We start from the raw sequence: 23,450 nt of genomic DNA on the forward strand, positions 1-23,450 counted from the left end.
GCAGTGTATTCACTGAAAGTAACTAAACCCTTCCAACTCTTTTCACACGTTATTTAACGCACTATTCATTTAAGTGTGTGGGGTTTGGCGGTTACTGTCACGTGGCCACATCTCCCTCTACAGGCACTAAACAAATGTTACAGTAGAATGAGATTTTATTCATCTTCTTCTTATTATTGTTTTCTGAAAATGAACTGGTCACAAACTAAATGCAAAGTTCAATAGACATCACTGCCCTAAAACTAATACACAAGAATGCTTAATTTGATGTAGATTATGGATCCCAAGGTGGTTCAAAAACAAATTCATTTTCATTTTAATGCAAAGTTATGCGACAGTAAAGATGACTTTTGACTATGGAATAAATCCTAAAACTATGACTTCAACAATGGCTACAAATGCTGTACCAGCATATATCAAGACACAGCACTGTAGAACAAGGCAGGAAGGTATGAACAATGTGTAAACACGTGTAATGTGCAATGTGTAACAAATTACAACATGGTTGTACTTTTAAGACAGTGGGTAACAACCTACTGGATGTTTTGTTAAGGCTATGGTGTGGCTATGGACTTTGTGTGATGTAGACTTACTGTTCATTAACACATAACCTAACCAATATGAAATACCCCTAAAAATCAATAGATAAAGCGGAAACTGCATTAAACAGTCAGTGGGATAGCCAACTGAGCATTTTCATTGATTTATTAATTCATTTATTAATATATAGAGCCATTGTAATTAATTTATTCAATGTATGTATCCAAAGCTTCAAACATCATGTGTTTAGCTCTGGGCAGGCAAAACAGCCAAAAATAACCATAGATAACACATAGCAGCTAATCGCTTCAGACCTCCAGAGCATGGCCAAAGTCCTCATCTTATTTTCCTTCAGGCTGTTAGATGAATGGGGCTACTGCAGCTTTTGACCAGTGATACAAAAAAGTTATTCTGTGAATAGTTTTGGGTTGGGAGACTGACATGAAGCTCTTGAGTTTCTTAATCTTTAAACTCTTCTTTATCAACAGTGTTCACTGACTAGAAATCATTCTGATATGTCCTCTGGCAGTGGTGAGATATTTATCTCAGTCATTCCGCTCGCTCCAGCTGGCCTATCTTATCATTCAGCTTACCATCAGCTGACAACTGCATGCCTTTCCAGTTGGATAACAATTAATCCAGAGACCTAGACTGACTATCTTGACTACAGCTTGGTGTCTCAATATGGACTTCATCTGGAAAGTTCTTTTTCTCAGCGTTTTAACTGTGTGTGGGCAAGGCAAAGTATTGACAGGTGAGTCTGTAAACTATTTGTCCGAAACACTGTAAAAATTGTGAAGACTTGTCTATAAGTATACTGTTTATAAGTTTAAGAATGAGGACTAATAACAGTAGGAAGTATACCTGGAACTTAATATTAAGGATAACCTTGTAAAATTAATATCTAAATAAAATATTTAAAGATAAAATTAAGATTTTGTTTTTCAAGAAAGAGGACACTGGGGGCAGGAGGGCGGCATGGGGCAGACTGTAGGAAACAATGTGAACATGAGCGCAAAGCAAAATCATGGACATTTTAAGCAGTGAAGAAATCCCAGCTGGACACATTTTGTAGGTCCCCTGTGTTGAGGATGCAGCGATATGGGAATTGTGTGCAGATGCCGATATCAGATATTTTGCATGCACACATTTGCCGATGCTGACTCCGATACATAAGCACTTAAATGAAAAGTAGAAATATGGACTATAATCTACCTGGATTATCATTAGGGAAAACTATAACATTCATTTTTGTATGGTTACAAATGCATTTTAGAGTAGTAGTCCTGTGTAGCCTAAACATTCTGCTCTTCTGTACAATAAATATTAGTTTGAAATATTGGTCAAATCTGAACATCTGTCCGATGCCAAAGATTATTTTTTAAACAATTATCTGCCGGTAATGATTTGATTCTGATATTATAATACATTCATGTTTTGAGAAACATATGAACATGGGCAGTAGGGATAAGCCAACATATACATGATGGACAAAAGGCATCAATACAAACTGTTTCTAGATTGATCCATTTTTTATGTTTGTTCATATCAGGTAGCTTCTGGCACATCACAGACCTCCACTGGGATCCAACCTACAGTCTGGGAGATGGAAACTCAGCATCAGTTTGTAGCTCGAGTGGAAACCGTCCAACCCCAGATGCGGGTAAATTTGGAGACTATCTCTGTGATTCACCGTGGGACCTCATTAATTCATCAATGCATGCCATGAGGGATATCCTGCCCAATCCAGACTTCATCATTTGGACAGGGTATTCATTGTCTTTCTTTCCAAGTATTATCTTAAATGTATAATTCTATACCAGGTCTTGGCCTGACAGTTCCACATTTATTGCTCTTGTTTTATTTTGCTATCCGGTGTCGACCAGAGGAGGATGGGTTCCCCTTTTGAGTCTTGGTTCCTCTCAAGGTTTCTTCCTCTTGATCTTAGGGAGTTTTTCCTTGCCACTGTCGCCAGTGGCTTGCTCATGGGGGCTTGGACCCAGATTTTTCTGTAAAGCTGCTTTGTGACAACACCTGTTATAAATAGCACTATATAAATAAATGTTGACTTGACACATTTATGCTCTGTCCCAGATCTCAACACACTAGGTTAGAGCAAAAATGTAGAACTGTCTGGTAGGTCCCAAGGACTGGGTTGAGAAACACTGTTCCATACATACGGGATATACTGTACAATTCTAAAACCATTTGTTATTTTAATCTATGTTGATAATTTAAAAACAGATTAAATGTTTTATTTGAAGTTTTATGCAAAATATTTAAATCATGTTCCACAGAGATGATACACCTCATGTGCCCAATGAGGATCTGGGAGAAGAAGCGGTCCTGAGAATAATTGGAAATCTCACCCACATCATAAAAGTGCTGTTTCCTAGTATGTGCTGCCAAAAATAAGAATTAAATGCATAGGAAAAAGGATAATCTGGTACTATGGACCTTCATATTTTTAAAGGCTTGCTTTTGTTGTTTTCAGCCACCAAGGTCTACTCAGCTCTGGGCAATCATGACTACCATCCAAAGAGCCAGCTGCCACCTCAGCAAAACAACATCTATGAACAAATACAAAAGCTATGGGAAGACTGGCTGGATCCTTCATCAAGAGATACCTTTAAAAGAGGTAAAAGAGAAGCTGGCCACCACACTGAGCAGCAACAAATTCAGACAATTCTCCCATGTTTTTGCAACTCATAAGCATATTTGGCCATAGATCTGATCTTTAGTCAAGATATTACTTTCTCATCAGTATTTGTGTTCATTTCATCTTTCATTTCAGGTGGATATTACACAGAGAAACTGCTAAATCAAACTGGCCTCAGAGTTCTGGTTCTCAACACTAATCTGTATTATGACCAGAACAGTGTCACAGAAAACATCAAAGATCCAGCAGACCAGTTTAAATGGGCAGATCAAGTGCTCTCTGAAGCAACCAAAAACAAGGAAAAGGTCATATTTATGTTTAATTTCTAATTCTCCCCACACTGTTTTGATGTGTACCTTTATTTTGGTTTCTACGGTATAAGGAGCATGCTTCTGCTATTGACTGCTATATAACTGGATGTCTCTCTTAAATAGGTATACATTGTGGGCCACGTCCCCCCTGGCTTCTTTGAGAAGAAGCGTCACAAGCCGTGGTTTCGGTCTGAGTTCAATAAAAACTACTTGGAGCTTATACAGAAGTACCATGCTATCATAATCGGACAGTTCTTTGGTCATCACCACACTGACAGCTTTCGAATGTTCTACGATACATCAGGTGTGTCACCATTAATAGCCAACAAATTTAGTGGCTATCATGGTTAACAATAATGCAAACTGTTTTAGCACACTGGGAATTTGAATGGAAATCAAACCTACTTTTAAAATGCTTGGATTTTTGTTTTTACCACAAAAAACTAAAGCAAAGTATATTCACAGGAGTTCCAATTAGTGCCATGTTCCTGACTCCAGGAGTTACACCTTGGAAAACAACACTGCCTGGAGTAGAGGATGGGGCAAATAACCCTGGCATTCGAGTTTTTGAGTATGATGACAAAACACTTTTGGTTAAGGTATGACAGGCTGAAACACCTTGAAGCATTCTGATTTTTATTCTTTTGAATACAGCAGCTGTTCTGTTTACATTATGTGAAAATTTTATGATGGATAGACCAATAGAAATGGTCCAACACAACTTCTCCTTACATGTAAATTTCTTTACATTAACTTGAATTAAAAATTAAGAACGTTGCTAGCTTTTTTCTAAATAAAGTTAACATTTTGGAGAGGTTTCTTTTTTTTTTGGACAGCAATGATATGCAAACTGTTGGACCTTTTTCTTCAGACATTAATCCCATGTTCTATTGAAAATGACAAAGCAAATCTCTGTATCATTATCATCTAGGACATGGTGACTTATTACTTGAACCTGACGCATGCAAACATTGCACGTGCACGTTGGGAGAAGGAGTATCGTATGACTGAAGCGTTCAGAGTGCCAGATGCCTCTCCAGCCTCCATGCATCGTGTTTTGGAACGGATAGCAGGAGAAAACTGTTACCTGCAGAAGTACTACGAGTTCAACTCAGTGAATTATGACCTGACAGTGTGTGATGCAGACTGCCGTATTGATCACGTGTGTGCTATACGAGAGGTGGACGTTGAGGAGTATCAACACTGTGTGGTAAAGGAGGGGGCATCCTCTGCTGCCCCCGCACTGCTGACTGTGGCTCTAGCAGCAACTTTCAGCATGTGGGCCAGCTACTAATATAAGTGCTTCCACTGTTACATCCACAAAGGCTGCACTTCACTCAAGTACCTCTGCAAAATTGCTCTCATTGTATCCCTCTTCATTTTTTCTTCAATGTGAGTTATTATTTTACTTTAAATCAAGAGATGAAGGCAAGGATACCAGAAAGTGAGAGCTCATTATGGTTTTAATTAGACAAGTTCGGTCTCAAAATTGATATGTGGTAAACAGCTTCTGATTTACATGGTTTGCTGTGTGGTGCCTAAGCCTAAGAGCCATGTACCATAGTGTTTATACAATATGCACTAATATATATATAAACATACGATAAAACAAGTTAATAACATGTTACACCATGACACTGGTATAAGAATATGTCCGTTTCATGGTGTTAAAAAATATTTCAAACACAATAATGGTGTTTATTATTGTAAGTTTTATGACCAAACATTTTTTAAACCCATTATCATGACTGCCTCTTCTTTAGTGCTGTGATAAAACAGACAGGCAGAACCTATTGATAAAAAATTAATGATAATATTTTATGGGTTTTTATGAACTAACATAACAATTTATCTATGGACAGCCATCATAAAAACTGATTCAACCTTTTATCCTGTCTCTGAGCAGTTCATAAACCTGGTGTTGCATGTTGATGTTAAATAAAGTTTCTGAAGGTTCAAAGAACAAGTAGGCTTCTTTAGGCTTCTTACTCAAACTGATAACACTTACTGGACTTTGATGTCAGAAATGAAGCTACGGCACACGTGTTTGTAGTACCTGAAGTCTGAAGTGACTGTGCTGTGACAAATATCACAGGAGCCATAAAATATATATATATATATATTATATATATTATATAATATATTATATTATTGTTATTATACATATAATTTTAATTGGAATCACATGACCAAAACCTGTTTGGTAGAAATGTATGGCTTCATGGTATTGTCCAGAGCTTTGTGGAAGTCCTCTATGCTGACTTCAGTGCAGGGTGGGGGTGACAATTTTCCAGCACGGATTAGGGTGCAAAGCTCATTCAGCATGCTACACAAGGCCTCATCATCTAAAAAAACAGAAGAGACACCAGTTAAAGCCAAAAACCTGCTGCCACATGAAGTCACATCATATATCTTTGTTTCCCAGATAAAGAGAATGTACTCCCTCAGCCTTTCATGTGAGTTTTTATGCTTACTATGCCTGTGGTCCCTTTTCCACTGAGTGACCCAAAAGCCTCGTACTTTCACATCCTTGAAGATTAGAGCACTCTGAGGGAAAAAAAGAGGTAAACCACAAAAAAAACAACCATATTGTACACAAACATGTCCAAAATGCAATTTAGCTACTTGACGCTCACCACGGGCACTGTGACTGGCTGCTTGGCCATTCCGCCATAGGTCACCATAGTGCCTCCGCTTCTGCAGAGGAGTAAAACATTGAAAGTATATCAGCAAAACTGTTCTCTTCTCAAGGTTTAATTGAAAAAACACTTATCAGTGCAATAATAAACATCAGTCCATATGTACACAAGCCATTTTGCAGCTTTGACAGTAATTAACTTACTGTAAATGGCGCAGCAACTCTGTGGCACTCTTTCCTCCCACTCCATTTAGGGCCAGCTTAGGTCGAGGACAAAACTGCACAAGATAAACACTAAGCATCATTATGCTGCATCTTTAACCCAGTTTTTACACTTGTAATTCATTTATTTCAACACCTGACATACTGTAGTGTTGTTCAAACTGTAAACATCAGTACTAAAGAACATTAAAATATTCTGGTGCTTCTTTTAGGAAACCAACCTTAAAGAGTTCCTTCATTTCTGGCCTTCTGAGAGTCTCCTCCTTAATCACATGAGTGGCCCCCATCGCTTTTAGTCTGTCAGTCAGCTGTGATAGGTCTGGCCTAGAAGAGCACAGTAAACTCATATTCATTTACACTTTATTTACATACTTAAATTTTTTAATACAAAACTAAATAAAAATTTACTCAAGTGCAGTAACACAGGCAGGATATGCAAGAAAAAGATTGAAAAAATGAAAAGTTAGTGTAACCTGATAATCAATTTATGGGTGCAAGGAATAGAGACTCAAGACATAACAGTAGTACCCTCACAGACAAATGCCAAATCAACAAAAACACAGGACGTATTTCAGATTCAGCCTTTTCACAAGCCTAAGACAAAATGCATCCATTTGAACAAGATGTGATTTAATTTTGTTCATCTGCCATTAGTTAGTGCAGGTTTTACAAAGCAGATTATGACAAAAATTAAGGAGTTTTACCTGTCTCTAACTATGTTGATAGTATGAACACCCTTTGCTGCAGCTATCTGGATCACAGCCTGTCCGACTCCACTGTTAGCTGCATTTTGAATTACTGTGTCTCCTGAAATCACACGTGATCACAGCTGTATGTGAAACATACTCACGGTCAATGTTTATAGTGATAGTACTCTGTTTTAGTCAGGGTTCCCATCCATGCATGATTGTCTTGGACCATCCTGGATTTTGGTTGTCTATTCCAAATTCCATTCCAGGACACAAAATGTCCTGGAATCTGAGAATTGTTATATGTTATGTTTTTATTTCTAATGAAAAGTCAATTGGGTCATTAATTTACAGGCCTGAGGTGGCAACCCTGTTTTTAGTATGGAGCCAACAGTGTACTGAACCTTCCACCTATACAAAAGCTGAAATAACCTGGCTTTAGATCCTCAAAGTCAGAGAGCATTCTGAGTGCAGTGCAAGGGTTGACTCCCAGAGTGGCTGCTGAAAGGAGAGGGATGTCACTGGGCAGCGTCACCAAATCATCTGCACTCAAAACTGCCAATGCCCGCCATGTGCCTGCACAAAACATTTGGATCATGTTTACAAAATCAGTGTGTTGAGCATAAACTCTGTGTAGCTACAGTAAGGTACAGTAACTCACCTAGACCAGCATCCCTTGGAATCACCCAGTCGCCCACTTTGACCGTTTTCACCTTGCTGCCCACTTCTATAACCTGGCCCACTCCTTCATTGCCACCCACTGCTGGAAGATCAGGCAGTATTGCGTAGGTGCCTATTCAAGTGGGCAAACACTGTAAATAGCAATTATTTACATTATAGCTGTCGGTGACACAAAGTCACTTTAAATAGAAGCTCAGAGATGGTATCGAAATCACTCAGCATCCTGTCACATGCAGCTGCTCTTCATGGCTTAGTGTGCTTCTTTTATAGGATACTTTTGACATGATAAGGCTAACCTTTGTCTGTAGTGTGGTCCAAGTTACCACTAAGTTCTGATTTGTTTGGTGATTGTGGTTTGTTGCATGTATGACAAAGGAATCATCACTACAAGAGAAACTAAACATTGTCTCTAAGCAAACATACAGGAGTCTCTGAGTTAACTCATACTCTGAAAAATAAACTGCTAAAAAAAGGGTTCTTTGGAACAATGACATACAAGAACCACTTTCAGTTCTCTAAACCCTGCTAGACAGCATAGACCAGCATGGCTGGTCACCACCAAAATCAGCATATGTTGTGTTTTGATGCTTGTATGCTGGTCACCCAGCATGATCATGCTTGGGTAGTTGGTTGGGGTGACCAGCTAAACCAGAATCAGACCAGCACTAGACCAGCATAAACTAGCAAACACCAGCACAGGACAGGATGAAATACTTGCTGGTCTGTGCTGTTTTTTTTCAGCAGAGAAGAACCTTTTCATGAGTGGCTCTTGGAAATCTGTTTGTAAATGAGACGTGGGAGTGTAAAAAACCCACATTTAAACTTTAAAGAACCTCCAAACGAGTACAAAAAGAAGTCAGGAAGAAAAAGACGAGTCTGCTTGCCTTGGATCATGTTTATATCCGAGGGGTTGATGGGAGCTGCAAGCATTTTCACAAGGACGCTTTTGTCTCCCAGAGAAGGGAGCTGCAGAGTCCCCAACCTGTTTAACCACAAAAGATATCAGCAATGATGTCAGGCGTCTGGAGCTGGGAGAGTGTTTATGAAGGAGAACTACGCCGTGCTTACTTAAGGACTTCTGAGGGCTCTCCGTGTGTTGTGTATAGGAGCGCAGTGCTCTCTCCGGCCAACGGCTCCGCGGAGAAACTGCGAGAAAAAGAGAAACTCGGAGCCAGTCTACTCCTCAATGATTGGGCCACCAGGGCCCTGGACACAATCTGTGTCACACGGAGAACGCCCATCTTAAAGCAGTGTGCAGTATTTATATCATTTGTGATGTCTTCACTCTGTACTTAGTTCATCAGAAACCACAACTATCCACACAGCACTGTGTAGGAAGCGGCCATATTCGGTCTCAAATTACCGTAAAGTCTCTGGTAAATGCAGCGTATTGAGTCGGATTTTTACGAATAGACGTGCGGATTTTTTCCTCAGGTAGTGTTCAGCACCTAGTCCGGTTAGTACAAACACCCAAAATATAAGACTTGCTAAAGTGTATAAAATGCTATATCAAAGATGGGATCTCTTTAGCGAGTAACTGTCGTTTTTAGGAAGAGGATTTATCCTTTGGGTGGAATCCACACTAACTTTATCATTTAATAATGTGAAACAGTCAGCTATGGATTTCAACAGCTTTATCAGTTTTACACATGATCACAAAATGCAACACAATTTAGTTTTTAGGCCTTTTAAATGACTGTTAATAGTAACTAGGCTAATTACTTCATTTAGTAACAATGGAGAAACAATATATGGGCAGGTATTTTGTCATTTTTATGTAGGTGAGATATATTATATATACATTGTTTCATTTAGAATTGTATTACAAACACTGAAGTACATTAAACAATTTATTTCATACATTTTCATTTTCATACATTTTGTATCGTATAAAATGACTGATTGCTGCATTGATGTTTTAATCATTTTTATAGTTCACAGTCGGCTAAATCATACTGTGTCCTAAACCAAACTGACAGTCTGTGTGACCTTAAAAGATCTGGATGTGGCTTGAGCTGGTTGAGAGAAGTTTTGAGGATGTATTTGTGGAAATCATTTGGGTGAATATTGACTTCTAGTGTTGATTATTTTAGCATCATTGCTCAAGTGCTAAACTAAAGATGCAAAATTAGGACACCAAGCATATCTTAGCTGAAAGACTACACCCAGGGATAAGTGAAAAATTGTGTACATTTGATTTTTTTGCCAGACTGTTCCTTTAACTTTTTTCTTGCATTTTAATTTCAATAATCCAGTGTGTTAATTATGTTGACTCTTTGTGGAAGAGTCTTTTTCAATTTTTTTTCAACAACATGCAAAAACAGACAGCATTAAGGCTTTGAAAACAATTTATTAAGCAAAGCTCTAGACTCACCCTTCCTGCAATGCATGCTTCATAGTGACTTCTAAATTAGAGATTAAAACACAATAGGGGTTTCACTTAATTTCACTTCAGTAATATCAGTACAATAGAGGACTCAGTGTGCTCATGTAGGGCCATGCTGAGCAAGTTTCGTCACTACAACTGCAACAACTAGGAACACAAACACATTTGGGGTGTGACGCTGCTTTACATGCTGGATATATGTCACGGTGGATGAGCACTGTGTTTTTTAACCTGAGAATTTTAAGATAAATTTGAAGTGTAAAATAGAAATATTTCAGAAGAATATAAAACTAGGTATTTGAAATAAAAAAATGCTTACAGCTATAGGAATAGAGAATAGGAAGATAGACAGAAAAAATGACCATAACACAAATAGAAATAAAATGCTTATGATTAAAATTACATATATGTCATAATATATGTCCTGACCAAGCACTAACACAACATAGGCATAGTATTTTTATACATTTATTATGTTATATTATATTATATTATTATATTATATTATATTCATTGGGCTATTCCTTTTGGGTTTTACTGAGATAGTAGTAGATATACACTCACTGAGCACTTTATTTGGAGCACCTCCTTGTTTCTCCACTCACTGTCCATTTTATCAGCTCCACTTACCATGTAGGTGCACTTTGTAGTTCTACAATTACAGACTGTAGTGCATCTGTTTCTCTGCATACTTTGTTAGACCCCTTTTACCCTGTTCTTCAACGGTCAGGACCCCCACAGGACCACCACAGAGCAGGTGTTTTTAGGGTGATGGATCATTCTCAGCACAGATAGTGTGTGTTGTGCTGGTACGAGTGGATCAGACACAGCAGAGCTGCTGGAGTTTTTAAACACCTCAGAGTCACTGCTGGTCTGAGTATAGTCCATCAACCAAAAATATCTACCCAACAGCATCCTGTGACCACTGAAGAAGGATTTGAGGATGACCAACACAAACTGTGCAGCAGCATATGAGCTACTGTCTCTGACTTTACATCTACAAGGTGGAGCAACAAGGTCTAATAGAGTGGACAGTGAGTGGACACAGTGTTTAAAAACTCCAGCAGCACTGCTGTGTCTGATCCACTTCCATATCACCACAACACACACTAACACACCTCCACCACATCAGTGTCACTGCAGTGCTGAGAATGACCCACCACCCTAATAATACCTACTCTGTTGGTCTTGTGGTGGTCCTGACTAGGGTGAAAGGGGGCAAACTTAGTATGTAGAGAAACAGATGGACTACAATCTGTAGTTGTAGAACTACAAAGTGCACCTATATGATAAGTGGTGCTGATAAAATGGACAATGAGTGTAGAAACAAGGAAGTGTTCCTTATAAAGTGCTTGGTGAATGTAAATATCAAAAAACATCTGCTCAATATGTTTGTTTAAACTTATGGTCAAATACATATATTTTCTCAGGCTGTTTCATGCCTTTAAATTGGTGTTCTCATTTCAAATAATTACATCTCTGCATTAAAAAATAACTTGTGTGTAAAATAAAAATTGTTCTGTATTTTGTTTGTAAATATGACCATGATTATTTAGTTAGCATATATAGATATATATATATATATATATAGATAGATATATATATATATATATATATATTCTTTGCAAATGTCCCAAGGCTAAAACAAAAAAGTACAAATATGGAATTCACAAAAATCACAAAACCAAAAAACGTTTATGCTTGTTTATTCTGTTATAATAATACTAATGTGGTATTGAACATGTTCTATTTTCTCAGTATATATCACTATATTTCTCCCTGAAAGTATCTAACCAACATGATAATCTGAAGCTTTCCCTGAGATTTTTCAGATTCATGCTTCATTGACAGTAAACCTCGCTGTAGTTCACTTCTATACAGATTAATCAGTAATAACAGAACATGAACATGCTGTCCTGAAAAACATCAAACAGAAACAGTAAAATGAGATGTAGGAAGACCATAAGAAGGCAAAATTAATCTGCAGCATGATTGGTGCAGAGTTAACATTGCACTGATTTGGCATAGATACATTTCCTAATGCTCATTTGCCCAAAAAAGTGTGCATAGCAAAACCATCAAAACCTATAATATAATTCTAAATCATAAAACAAATAGCAATTGATTATCAAATCATAAATAAAATGCAAAGAGATGAGGTATATAATTAATAGAATGCAAAAGGAAAGGCCTTGTAGTAATGGCTACAAATAAATACTAGTCATTTTAAAAAAGCTTTCATGTTAATAATACAGACACATTGCCCTGTGCCACTGCTGTTGCAGTTTAGCATGTCGATGAGGATCATCAACAGAAATGGCAAGCTCTGTTTTTTCCTGAGAATCTTAAGACAAATGTGGAGAGATGAGGTATATTAATGAAAGAATGCAAAGGGAAGGGTCTTTGAAAAGAAGCTCCTGGAATGACTATAAATAAATACTAGTGATTTTGAAAAGGGTTTCATATTAGGTCTACATATACAGTATGTATAAAATGTGTAAGAAGGTCTGCCAGCTTCTCCTGTTAAACTGGAGTAAAAGGCTGTCAAGTTTGCTAGGTCTACATGCACCTCCTCTTCTTAAAGAAGCCTGGCAACTGGGGAATGGAGGCAGTGTCTAGTCAAGGACTTAGAAATGGACTTCATCAACTGAATAAGCGATTCCTCTAATAATGATGTGAATGACAAATAAACTGTCAAAAGAAAAGGCAATTAGGCTATAGCACACAAGAACACAGATGCACAGCTGTGGTTACATAGTGGTTAACATCAAGTCACACATTTTGAATGCAAACTGTATTCTAAAAAGAACACTCGATCTGATTAATCCTTAAAATTGTCTTTTTTTTTTAAAAAGTAATCGCACATCTATTGTCCACTGAACAGAGGAAACGTAATCTATAAATTAACAGGGATAAATGACAAAAGAACCATTGGCTGGCAGAGCAGATCCATGGCTTAACATTCATTTGGCCCCAGGTGATCAGGTCAGTCGATTGCAAAAACCCCACCCCAATTTTACTCTAAAAACCCCCCTCACCCTAAAACTCCCTGAAAAACATAGAGGAACATTCTTTACAGAGGAGTGTCTACACAGCCTCTCCTATTGTCGGACATTGAGATGTAACAACCAGGAATTTGCTTCTTGTTATAAATGACACATATAGAAAATTACGTAAAAATAGTAGATATAGTTGAGTAGTGAATAATCAGTCATTTCTTATAGAGAAAAGCCTACAATAAATACATTGTCAAAATTCCTGAGTACAAAGCAGAACTATTCCTGAGTGTTACACCATTAAAGACAAAAAGTGATACATTCTTCTTCTGTTTCTCTCCTATATACCTGAGGTAGTTCCAAGAGCAGCATTGATAGCAACATATATTTGTCTTCCCAGTATAATGGTATGATTGGCTTGCGAGCTACATCCCGCCCTCCTTTGTGTGCACTGCTGTCTCAGTCGGTGGTTTCGCTGGGTGCGGGGAAATGGCTCTGCTCCTCTTCCTCCCCCTTCAGAGGTGAAGGCTTTCCCTGAGAGCCGGATGAAGACTGCTGTGCTTTGATTGGGCAGTTGGCAACCATGTGCGCAACGCTCTGGCAGAAATGGCACTTTTTCGGCTGAGGAGGCAGCTTGCACTCTTTTGCATGGTGGTCCAAGCCTCCGCAGTTGTAACACCTGAGATACAGAGATTACAAATGAATCCTAAATGAAGCTACAGCAGCACACTGGAAGAGGCTAATATCCTTCTACTGTCCCATGCAGATAAATCAGGCGTGTGCAATCTTATCTGCAGAGGATGCAGGTTTTCATTCCAACCAAACATGTGCACACCTGATTCCCGCTGTTCAAGAAATTGGTCTTGGTCTTCAACAACCGATAATGTGTGATCCAGCTTTGTTGGAATGAAAACTTTAAACCATATCAGTCCTTTGCAGATAAGATTGGACACCCCTGAGATAAAGTGATGACATCTTGCATTATCAGTTTAACTCCACAAGAGGGCAATATGTTACCTACAAGCCTGTAGCCAAGACACAAAGCTGTGCAGTATCAATAATAAATAAATCTGATGTGACATTTATTGTATAGAGGAATGAACCCTAATTTTAGCTTTAGATATTATTGTCACTTGGACTTATCCAGTGATTAATGCAAAACGGGCGATATGAAAAAATGTATTATCACGATACTTTAACAAATTTTTGCAATACATGATATGTCACGATGTTTATTTTATCTGACATTTTTAAAGTTGGAAAAGACAAAAAAGAACCAGTAGCACCACAATTAAAAAAATACCATCCAAAACTTACAAATAATTTTTATTCAACATTTTACATCCTGCACTGCACTAAATGAAATTAAACAGAACTAATTATGCTCTCTTTTTAATGAATCCTGCCTTTGATCAGTCATCTAGAAGTACTGCCAATGTTGATGGTATGCTCAGAAAAACATATTGTGATATAATTTATCATGATAATGATACCTGTAGATTTTCCAGCTGTCTAACCTTAAAGCCTCAAATAATTCCAAGTAAATTACAGCTGGTAAATCCTACCTAACAAAATGTTTCAATTTGTAGCCAAGCTAAAAGCAGGGAGAGTGTGGCCATTGAAATGTTAGATTAGATTTGAATGACAGATGAGTGGTGGGCAGACGCTGTCACTGCTGCATTGATGTCCATGCAGATGAGGTCGTGTGGGGACACTGGGGGCTCTGATGATGCTGCTGGTGGTTTATAGGGCCTGAACTGGGGCAGTGTCCACATGCGTCCACCATCACAGCAGCTTGGGGCGTGGATCAATCACAGAGAGCGCGTGGAGAAAGGCTGTGGAGCCCTTTGTCACAAAAAGCTGCAGTGTCGACCTACGAACTATGACCTCTTGCTACTTTAACCCCCGAAACCCCTCCCCAAAACCTAAACGTATGCAGTTTCCATGGCAACAATGACCCTTGACCCCTCTCGGGCACCTACATCTGTTATCAATTAAATGAGTCGTTGTATTTTTTTCTCTCTCTCTCTCTTACTGCTTCCTAGAGCTTGGATAGCAGCTCATGGCACGGACAGATACAGAGAGCAGGAGGAGAAAACAGAGAGAAAGAAGACAGGGAAGACCAAAAGAACTCTCCTTGGTTTCGCATTATTCTGATACTTTATTTCTTAGCATGTCCTAGCATTTACTTCTTATTATGTATACTCACTGGACCTATTTCTCACTGATGAGAACATCTTTCACCTCTCTAACTTAAAACATTGTCCAGAATTATCACAAACGAAGTTACTTGTGGTCAAACAATTCAGCTTGAACAAAACAGCTAGGTAAAATGCAGAATTTGCAATTGAGAAGAATGAATAATCATGTTAGGCAGCTGCGGGACCTCTTTAAGAGCCAGCATGATCAGGGCAGTTGTATCGAACACAGGCCTCTTGAGACTCTTTGAGGCTGTAACGTATTCCTATTCGAACTCTGTCAACACTTTGTCCTTCACTTTAACCAAAACTGACTGACCAGCAGGCCACCTGATACACTTCTAACATCTATCAGTATTGATAACTAAGAGATGTCCACACCAGTAGCCATCATGTCATCTAAACATGATAAGACAGCACACTCATTTAGAAAAGAATGAATGGTTCACATTGTTAACCAAAACTAATATACTGTTGCAGTGGGAACAAAACCTTGTATCTCCATTTTTACCGTTTTAATTTTTTTACATAATTTGAAAATGACAACTGTTCTTTGCAATGTGTGACAAATAAACAAATAGTCCAAAATTACTTGGCTATGTTTTTTTCCTTCTCTTGTAAAGTTACCATTTTGCAGATGGCGATGTTATGTACTATACTGCTATGACTGGATTCTTTCTTTTATCTTTTTCTTTCTTTCTTTCTTTCTTTCTTTCTTTCTTTCTTTCTTTCTTCCTTTCTGTGTCTTATCTTCTTGGTTAGGAGTCTCCTATAGCTGTAACTCAAGAGTCAATTCTTTACCTATACAGAATTTATAAAATTAGCACTATGATCACAACCCCACAACAGTGCAATTATAAACAGAGGCTGCTCTCAGATACAAAGCAGTTCCTATGCCCTAATCTCTAAAAGCCAGCCACAGAGATGGGGGATGGACATTTGGGCATATCCATTGAGTATAAATGCACTAGTGGCCAGCAATTTTAAACAGTTATTGATCCAGGTCACGTCAAGCCAGTCCGTGCGACCCTAACCATGACCAGAGGTGGGGATGGGATGAGTGGGGGCACAGAGTTGACCAAACCGTATTTGACGTAAGATTAAGGAAAGAGGCTAGGCTCCCTACCTATAGTGCAATAAAAACCTGTCCATAGACACACTATCATATCAAGAGGGCCGTGATACAATTCTTCATGAGTTCCTCTGTTTACACAAAGGCTTAGCACATAATATGGAAACCAGTTTGAGAAAACATTTAAGCTACTTTTTAGTTTGGTAATTAGAACAGAGCCCTCTAGTCAATCAGAATCAGAATTCTATAACATCTTCTAACATGGATTATGTTAAGTCTGCTCACCTGTCTCCTTTAGAGCGCCTTTTCTGGGTGCTCTTGCCTTTGGGTCTCTTCTCGCTGCCCACACAGTGGACTCCTCCAGGCCCCGTCACTCGCACAGATTCCAGACCCTTGGAGGACTTCTTGAAGGTGAACTCTACAGCTTCACCTTCCTTCAGACTCCGAAAACCCTCCATGTGCAGCTTACTCTGAGAGCAAAAGAACAAAATTATTCATGATTTTGCAGAATGATATTTAGTCTTATTTTAGTACAAATGTTTCACTCAGACTCAAAGAGCAGAAACCAAGCAAAATTGGGGTTGTGTTGTACTTGTGTTGTTCTTGCTATCACCTTTATAAAGGATTTATGAGCATTTAATAGTTCGCTTTTATTCACTTGCACACATGTAGGATCATGTGTGCATCAGCTCTCAGGCTGAAAGAAGAAGCAGTGCTGATTTTTGCTGTAATGTGAGTTCTGAAATCCAAAGATCTAAAGTCAGGATATTGCTCCAAAGAACCCTGAGGGAGCACAGTTAGAAAGATAGAAGATGGTGGAGGGCATGTTTAAACCCAATGTCCTATTTTCATGCAGTCTGAGGTATGCATTACACACAGCAGTTGCAAACACACACTCTCTCTCTCTCTCTCTCTCTGTCTCTCTGTCTCATGTGCACATACCCTCCCCCAAAACCACACACCGATCCCTTAATTCCTAACTCACTGACACACTGACCAACACACTAGACGCCTTGCTTGGGGTGGGGGTCCAGGGACATTCCTTAAATGGTTGTTCAGCATGAAAGCATGCTGAGACGTTGAGGTGAGCTAGAAGACATGCCCCATACCCAATGAGTTCACATACAGCTTTTATTTCACATATGTGCAGGAATCAGCTGGGCATTAAAAGATATATTTCTTCCTATGGCAATAGTTTAGTGTCAGTTTTGTGTTTAACAAACTTCATTTAACAAACTAGAGCAACAGAATAAAGTATTACATTTGATCCTGAATGCAGAAGAATTTGTAAGTAATAAAAATATGAGGTCTAAATAGTCTAAATATTTATAGTCTAAATAATATATATTTTTGATGATTTTTTCCATCATCTAAAATAATGTTTATATGTTTATATATAAATATTGTGAGGAGTGGGCTTATATATATAAAATATACATGCTATGACTAATACCACATTTATTGGAAAAATAAAAAAGTGTTTTCCATTACATGCCAGTTGCTATTCTTCTCCAAAACTTGTCATATTCCAAACAGTTACAAATGGATATACAGCATTTGGGACTAAAATGTTCCACATATTACTACTAAAAATCATTATCTCCTTTATGCTTACTGAATACATCACTCAGTCAAAGTTACGAGAGTGTCAACATCAATGTTACACTCAATAGGAGCTCAGGACAATGAGATGTTTTATAGCTGTTGTGTGCCATGGGTCAAGTCAGCACTTCAACTGAAGAAAGAAATTCCTCCCATAGCTGTAGACATCATCTTCTGTAAACAAACTGAAGGCCATAATCATTCAAGTCTCTATCTTTCCAAGTCTTAAGTGCTCATTTGTAATGTGTCCAGTCTCCACAGCAGATTGAAGCATGACTGGCATGGTTACAACACTGACCAAGAGTCAAAGAATCAGCTTATCTGTGCTGAAACTGGCTCTAAGTGTTTAGACAAGGATGTGTATTCCATGTTAAAGTGTCTTATTGAGGCAGAAGACCCTGTAAAAGACATTAGATTCCAGCTAAATCTAGAGCCAAAGGTACTCACACCAACCCAGCATCAATTGCCTCCTGTATTTGACATGAACACAGACAGGTCTATATGATTTATATCTTTGTCAAGAGAGCCATCAAGGACAGCATGGTCAACAAAAAGGCTGCATTGGCTTTGGTGAATAATAAGCTGCCTCAAGCAAGATAGGGTAGCGCAGTTGGTTTTTTGCAACAATATTTAGGCAGATGCAGTGTCCCCTTTTCAAGAGCAACCATTGTGTGTCAGTCACAGTGACCGTTAACCCATTTCCCCTAACACATGTGATCCTACAACCCCCTCCACCACCACCACCACCACCACCAAACCCTCACTTCCCGCCCTTGCCACAAGTCACAAAATGAGGACATATACTTTTCTGAGCTCTTCAGGTAAAACATTGCAGCAGTTTTTTTCAGTAGGTGAACCCTTTCATTAAAAGCACCTGTATGAAATCATTAAGGAATATGCATATTTCCAAAGCAGTCCCAAATCCTAGCCCTCACACTCTCTCCAACACATTCCCATTATTACTGTGTTTTCATACAGCCTTTAAATGACAGAAGAACCGTTAGGTTACCTACAGAACATTTCACTAAATGGTTACTTAGATTAAGAGAAGAACCTCTATAAGATGTAAAGGTTCTATACCAAGTAAAGGTTTTTACTAGAGCCTCAAGTCCAAAGCCATAGCTTTTTTAAAGTCCAGGGAACCCACACTATTAGGAGTTACAGTTCTCTAGCTTAAAGCCTCAGTGTCCATTTACATTAAAGACTTATATAACAGAAAGATAAATTTTCTTGTTTTTTTGAATGAGTTTAATGTAGTATGTTAAAAGTTTTTTTTTTTTTCAAAATATACTGTTTCCTACCCAATCCAAATGAAGTACAATACAGAGCAGCCATTCAGAACAGAGATCAATTTCATATACAAGTCTTAAAGACACAGTAACAAAAACAGCCTGTTTCAATATAATGAACTTTGAGTGGTTGGAAAATGGTCATGTAAAATGAACTTTGATTCTGCTGCTTAAACCACATAAATATCAGAAGTGGACCTCTGAGAATAAAATAAAAGAAAACTGTAGGATATTGATTCCTTTAAAACATCTCAAAAAACACTCAGTAATTAAAAATCACTGCCACATTGGAAGTCTTTGGGGCTTATTTAGAAACACTCATAATGTGAATTAGCAAAGATATCAATACATTATCCTCTTCTCATGGCCAACAGAAAAAAGTGATTACATCTAAATAGGTCAGCAATTCTCACAACCATCAAACTTTGTGAAAAGTCCCAAATCAGTCCCCTTTGTTGAGCTCTTAAAAGTTCTTTCATGGACTGTATGACACCACAAAGACACTACACTCTCAACAATAAAGGTGCAAAAAAGAGTGAAAAACCACTTTTGAATCCTTTGAGAACCTTTCAGTGGATGGTTCTTTAAGGACTTGCTTTTGTAAATAAAATGTAAGATTCTGAAGAATCTTTTGAAAGTCTGAAGAATGTTCACATAATGTGAAGGTTCTAAACCAATTAAAGGTTTCAGAACTGTAAGAGAACTTAGAACTTTCATCCAAGACAAGAACCAGAACATTCATTTTTAACAGTGCACCTTTACCATTAACTAACTACATTGTTACGTCTTCTTTTTGAGACAAAATTTAGTCTGTAAGAACTTAAATAACTATCTAATGATGAAGTCCACGTCTTAGATTTAGCACCATGCTCAGATCAGTCTCGAGCCTTCAAATTCACTTGTTTTATAAGTTATGCTCTTTGAATGATCAGCAAAGGCCTGTCCATCAAATCTCTTAAAACTTCTTTAATGGCATATAGGATCACACTATTAACTTTTGTCTTTTTCTTTTGACTTTGTTAAAGGAAAGGTGCAAAAGAAAAGCTATAAGGAACCTTGAAAGTGACAGGGCACTTCAACTTGAAAAGGTTTTGAGGAAATGTGGAGAATTCAAAGCACTTTTGTACAGAGTGTAATAATGCGTTTCGGTCTACATGGGTCGTGTGGTCTGCACAAACAGACACTTTGAGAAACAGGAGGGGAAGTAGAGGAAGACATCAGAAGATGAGAAGCTTAGAGGACAATGGGAGGGATGGCTCCTCAGATAAAGCGGGGGTTGGTCACGGCCGAGGGGAGCGCTTTATTGGGATGCGTCTTCCTTTGTCCGCCTGCACAAAGGCCAGCGGACCCCAGCAGTTAATGTTCTCTGACATGCGGCTCCTAATTTAGGGCTGAGGCCTGCTACTACGGCTCCCGCAGGTCCAGCATGCAGACCACCCTTTTGCTGGTGATGACCAAGAGCATTGGACTTGCCACCAAAAGCAAGTGACCCCCAGTCAGTGGTAGAGAGTAACTGAGTACATATTTATGGTACTTAAGATGTTTTTTCTGGGATTTGTAGTGTTTGGTGTACAAATAATACTTTGAGTGAAACTAAGTGCTTTAGATGTTTTCCAATACTCTAATCTTTTACTGGATGCACAACACAATTGTTTTTGCATTCTCACAATAATAAATTTAGAAAGTTACGAAGCTTTCTTTTGAAAGTGTTAGCCAAATGTACTTTTCAGAATTTTTTTAACCAATATTCTTCTCAACTACATGTTTAGGTACTTATTTTACCAGTATCACTAACCTTAAAAATACAAAAACACTTAATATAATAAACACAAATACTAATCAAATGGTGTGTCGTTTCTGCATCTGAAATAACTGCTAATGTTTTTTGGAAACTCCATAAGACTTTTTCTAATGCGAGAGTATTACTTATTATCTTGTTACAACCTTAAAAACACATATACCAATCATATAGACTATAGAAAAGCAAATGCTTTTAAAATTACAAATACTTCAGATGTTTAGTAAATCAATGCCTCTAGCAGTCATGTTGGCTCCCTGAGGAAAAATGGCTTCACAGCAGGGGATCTTAGAGGGATTGATAGAAATAAAACCACTGTCTCCTTGCTGTCTATTAGCAATTAGCATATTGTAGCACCAGGGGCAGGGGGATGGGCCTTGCAAAGACCACAGATAGTCCTCAATTACTTTATAGCAGGAACCTGGACTGAGGAGGCCAGGATGAAAAGGTACACTAAATGTGAAACCAAACCATTGTATTTTCTCAGAGGTGAAGTCAGTGGAGTCTCACACTCACATGGGAAAGAAAAGGTAACCACCCTACTGCATTACCATGGGTGGGTCATTCAAGGACAAGCTGGTTTTGCTGGCCTCATTTTATCTTGTCTCTTTCCTAATCATTCCAACTATCAGTGCTATCACACTATCTAGTTTGGGCAGTTTGACCTCTTCCTCAGCTTTTTGTTTTAAGGTCATATTTTACACTGTAAAAACATTTCCATTCTGTTAATGTGTTATTTAATGTTCAATAAACTGAAAAGTAAGTCAGCTCAGTTATTAACTTTTTTTAGATGAAAACATTTTTTACATTATTTTTTTAGACAGACAAAATCATCAGATAAAAACAACACAGGATATGCAGGCACGTCTTTGAGGGGAAATACACACCTAAAAGCCTAAAAATGAAAATATGGGAGAAAATGCAGAGTATGGAGCTGAAGTGTGTGGTTGAGAAGAGTTTTGGGTGGAAACACACCTGATGGACAAACACATCGACGGGAGGGTCCAGAGGCTCGCCCTCCCGGGTGTTCATGGAGAGGAACCCAAACCCCATCCGCACATTAAACCACTTGCATACACCAACGCCATGGTAGGACTGTGAGTCTTCCTCGGTGCTCTGTCCCTCCTCCTCCTCTGTTTTCGCGCAGCCTCCTGCAAAACAGGCGGGAGCCTTTAACAAGACTGTCCATGGCAAAGTAAGAACACCGAGTCTATCCCAGGTTATTACAGTTCATCACGAGCCCATTGAGAAAACAATTATCAAAAACCAGTACAACAATTAGCCCAACAAATGATATATGTTCCTCTGTAAAAGTGTAAGAAATTATCTGTCCAACAAATCTATATAGAACAAATTGTTTATGACTGAAAAAGGTAAAGGAAACATGACTTGTTTGTAAAAGTGCACGGAGGCCTGCACCCAACACATGACTAAGAGAGGGGTTATCTGTCCTGTTTGGGCAATTTAAGCGCAAATTTTACTGATTGAACAATCAAAAAAAGATTTTAATCAAATCTAAGTGTAATTTCGATGTACATTGCAACGTTTCCCAGTAGTTCCGAGTGTGACGTTTCCAAACGAGGAAATGTGCGTTTTAACCCAAAAAGGAAAAAAAACAGCTCCACACAGTCAGAGGTCAGATTTTGGACGTTAAACATCGCTTGCATTGAGGCAACTTCACATTCAAGTATTATAATCCCGCAAATGTTTCGGGTCGTTAAATCGCACGTTGTTGCTCTTGAGAGGAAACTCGCTCTCCAAACCTGAACTAGGGCTTTTTGGCCCCTGCTATTTTTTTCACCTTCACACGTTTCCCCCCTTTGAACTAATCAATGCAGCTAATCAAATGTCGACGCATGGCACACATTATGATCTTTTTTGCTACTTCACCTTGAAAGTCCTGGTGTGAAATGGAGCCCATCTTCAGCGAAATAAAAGCCTGTGATTTTGCGCGTATCCTCTCTCTTGACCAAACGTGGCCCTTCTACACATTCACTCTCAGACCCGATCCTGAAGAAAACAAAGGGAGGCTCGACGCTATTCGACCTCAGCAGTAAAAAAGTGGGAGGGTCAGAGGGAAAGATTTGGAGAAGGAACCCTAAAACCTGCCACAACCCCCCCAGCCATCCTCCCCCCGCGGACTAACACCTTGAGAAAGGCTACCTCTGTGACCCCCCCCCATCTTAACACACACCTCCTTAAGAACACTTACCCTCTGCCATAGCTCTTCTCCGCTCTAAGCTGGAGGTGTAGCTGCTTTTCTCTCAGGGGTCCTCACACTGCAGCACGGTTTGGGGGCTGCCTCGTAAAGCTCGTGTGGCTGTGCTCTCCAGGTGATTCCTCTGAGGGTCTGTGGTCACTGTGAGCTG

General features: G+C 38.7%; 3 protein-coding genes across 3 annotated transcripts; 1 reads left to right on the top strand and 2 right to left on the bottom strand.

Annotated features, from left to right (window-relative positions):
- The first annotated feature begins 893 nt into the window (after nucleotides 1-893).
- Nucleotides 894-5,398, top strand: smpdl3b (sphingomyelin phosphodiesterase acid like 3B). The gene is made up of 8 exons (XM_036586558.1): nucleotides 894-1,294; nucleotides 2,093-2,309; nucleotides 2,838-2,935; nucleotides 3,035-3,178; nucleotides 3,335-3,504; nucleotides 3,634-3,814; nucleotides 3,976-4,109; nucleotides 4,442-5,398. Exons 1-8 carry the CDS (start codon nucleotides 1,225-1,227, stop codon nucleotides 4,802-4,804), a joined length of 1,377 nt encoding a protein of 458 aa, XP_036442451.1. The 5' UTR covers nucleotides 894-1,224; the 3' UTR covers nucleotides 4,805-5,398.
- mecr (mitochondrial trans-2-enoyl-CoA reductase) lies at nucleotides 4,130-9,083 on the bottom strand. Its single transcript, XM_036586570.1, has 11 exons — nucleotides 8,809-9,083; nucleotides 8,625-8,722; nucleotides 7,721-7,852; nucleotides 7,492-7,635; nucleotides 7,075-7,177; nucleotides 6,592-6,694; nucleotides 6,353-6,426; nucleotides 6,147-6,207; nucleotides 5,985-6,057; nucleotides 5,660-5,855; nucleotides 4,130-5,625 (listed from the first exon to the last, which is right to left on the bottom strand). The coding sequence occupies exons 1-10, from the start codon at nucleotides 8,979-8,981 to the stop codon at nucleotides 5,692-5,694; spliced, it is 1,125 nt and encodes a 374-aa protein (XP_036442463.1). The 5' UTR covers nucleotides 8,982-9,083; the 3' UTR covers nucleotides 4,130-5,625; nucleotides 5,660-5,691.
- Nucleotides 9,084-13,435: 4,352 nt separating this feature from the next.
- On the bottom strand, nucleotides 13,436-23,303 carry si:ch1073-284b18.2 (protein lin-28 homolog A). Its single transcript, XM_036579204.1, has 4 exons — nucleotides 23,294-23,303; nucleotides 22,057-22,232; nucleotides 16,678-16,862; nucleotides 13,436-13,801 (listed from the first exon to the last, which is right to left on the bottom strand). Exons 1-4 carry the CDS (start codon nucleotides 23,301-23,303, stop codon nucleotides 13,582-13,584), a joined length of 591 nt encoding a protein of 196 aa, XP_036435097.1. The 3' UTR covers nucleotides 13,436-13,581.
- Nucleotides 23,304-23,450: the final 147 nt, after the last annotated feature.

Source organism: Colossoma macropomum, unplaced genomic scaffold, assembly GCF_904425465.1.
Source record: "Colossoma macropomum unplaced genomic scaffold, Colossoma_macropomum, whole genome shotgun sequence".
Classification (NCBI taxonomy): domain Eukaryota; kingdom Metazoa; phylum Chordata; class Actinopteri; order Characiformes; family Serrasalmidae; genus Colossoma; species Colossoma macropomum.

What these genes read in the sequence shown, in the direction of transcription:
- smpdl3b (XM_036586558.1), top strand. Translation starts at nt 1,225, where the DNA reads ATGGACTTCATCTGGAAAGTTCTTTTTCTCAGCGTTTTAACTGTGTGT. An exon ending in CAACCAAAAACAAGGAAAAG is followed by an intron (nt 3,505 to 3,633) that starts GTCATATTTATG and finishes TCTCTTAAATAG; the next exon opens with GTATACATTGTGGGCCACGT. An exon ending in AATGTTCTACGATACATCAG is followed by an intron (nt 3,815 to 3,975) that starts GTGTGTCACCAT and finishes GTATATTCACAG; the next exon opens with GAGTTCCAATTAGTGCCATG.
- mecr (XM_036586570.1), bottom strand. Translation starts at nt 8,981, where the DNA reads ATGGGCGTTCTCCGTGTGACACAGATTGTGTCCAGGGCCCTGGTGGCC. An exon ending in TCCAAGGGATGCTGGTCTAG is followed by an intron (nt 7,636 to 7,720) that starts GTGAGTTACTGT and finishes TGTTTTGTGCAG; the next exon opens with GCACATGGCGGGCATTGGCA. An exon ending in GAGTTGCTGCGCCATTTACA is followed by an intron (nt 6,208 to 6,352) that starts GTAAGTTAATTA and finishes ACTCCTCTGCAG; the next exon opens with AAGCGGAGGCACTATGGTGA.
- si:ch1073-284b18.2 (XM_036579204.1), bottom strand. An exon ending in TCGATGTGTTTGTCCATCAG is followed by an intron (nt 16,863 to 22,056) that starts GTGTGTTTCCAC and finishes TTTTGCTCTCAG; the next exon opens with AGTAAGCTGCACATGGAGGG. An exon ending in AGGCGCTCTAAAGGAGACAG is followed by an intron (nt 13,802 to 16,677) that starts GTGAGCAGACTT and finishes TCTGTATCTCAG; the next exon opens with GTGTTACAACTGCGGAGGCT.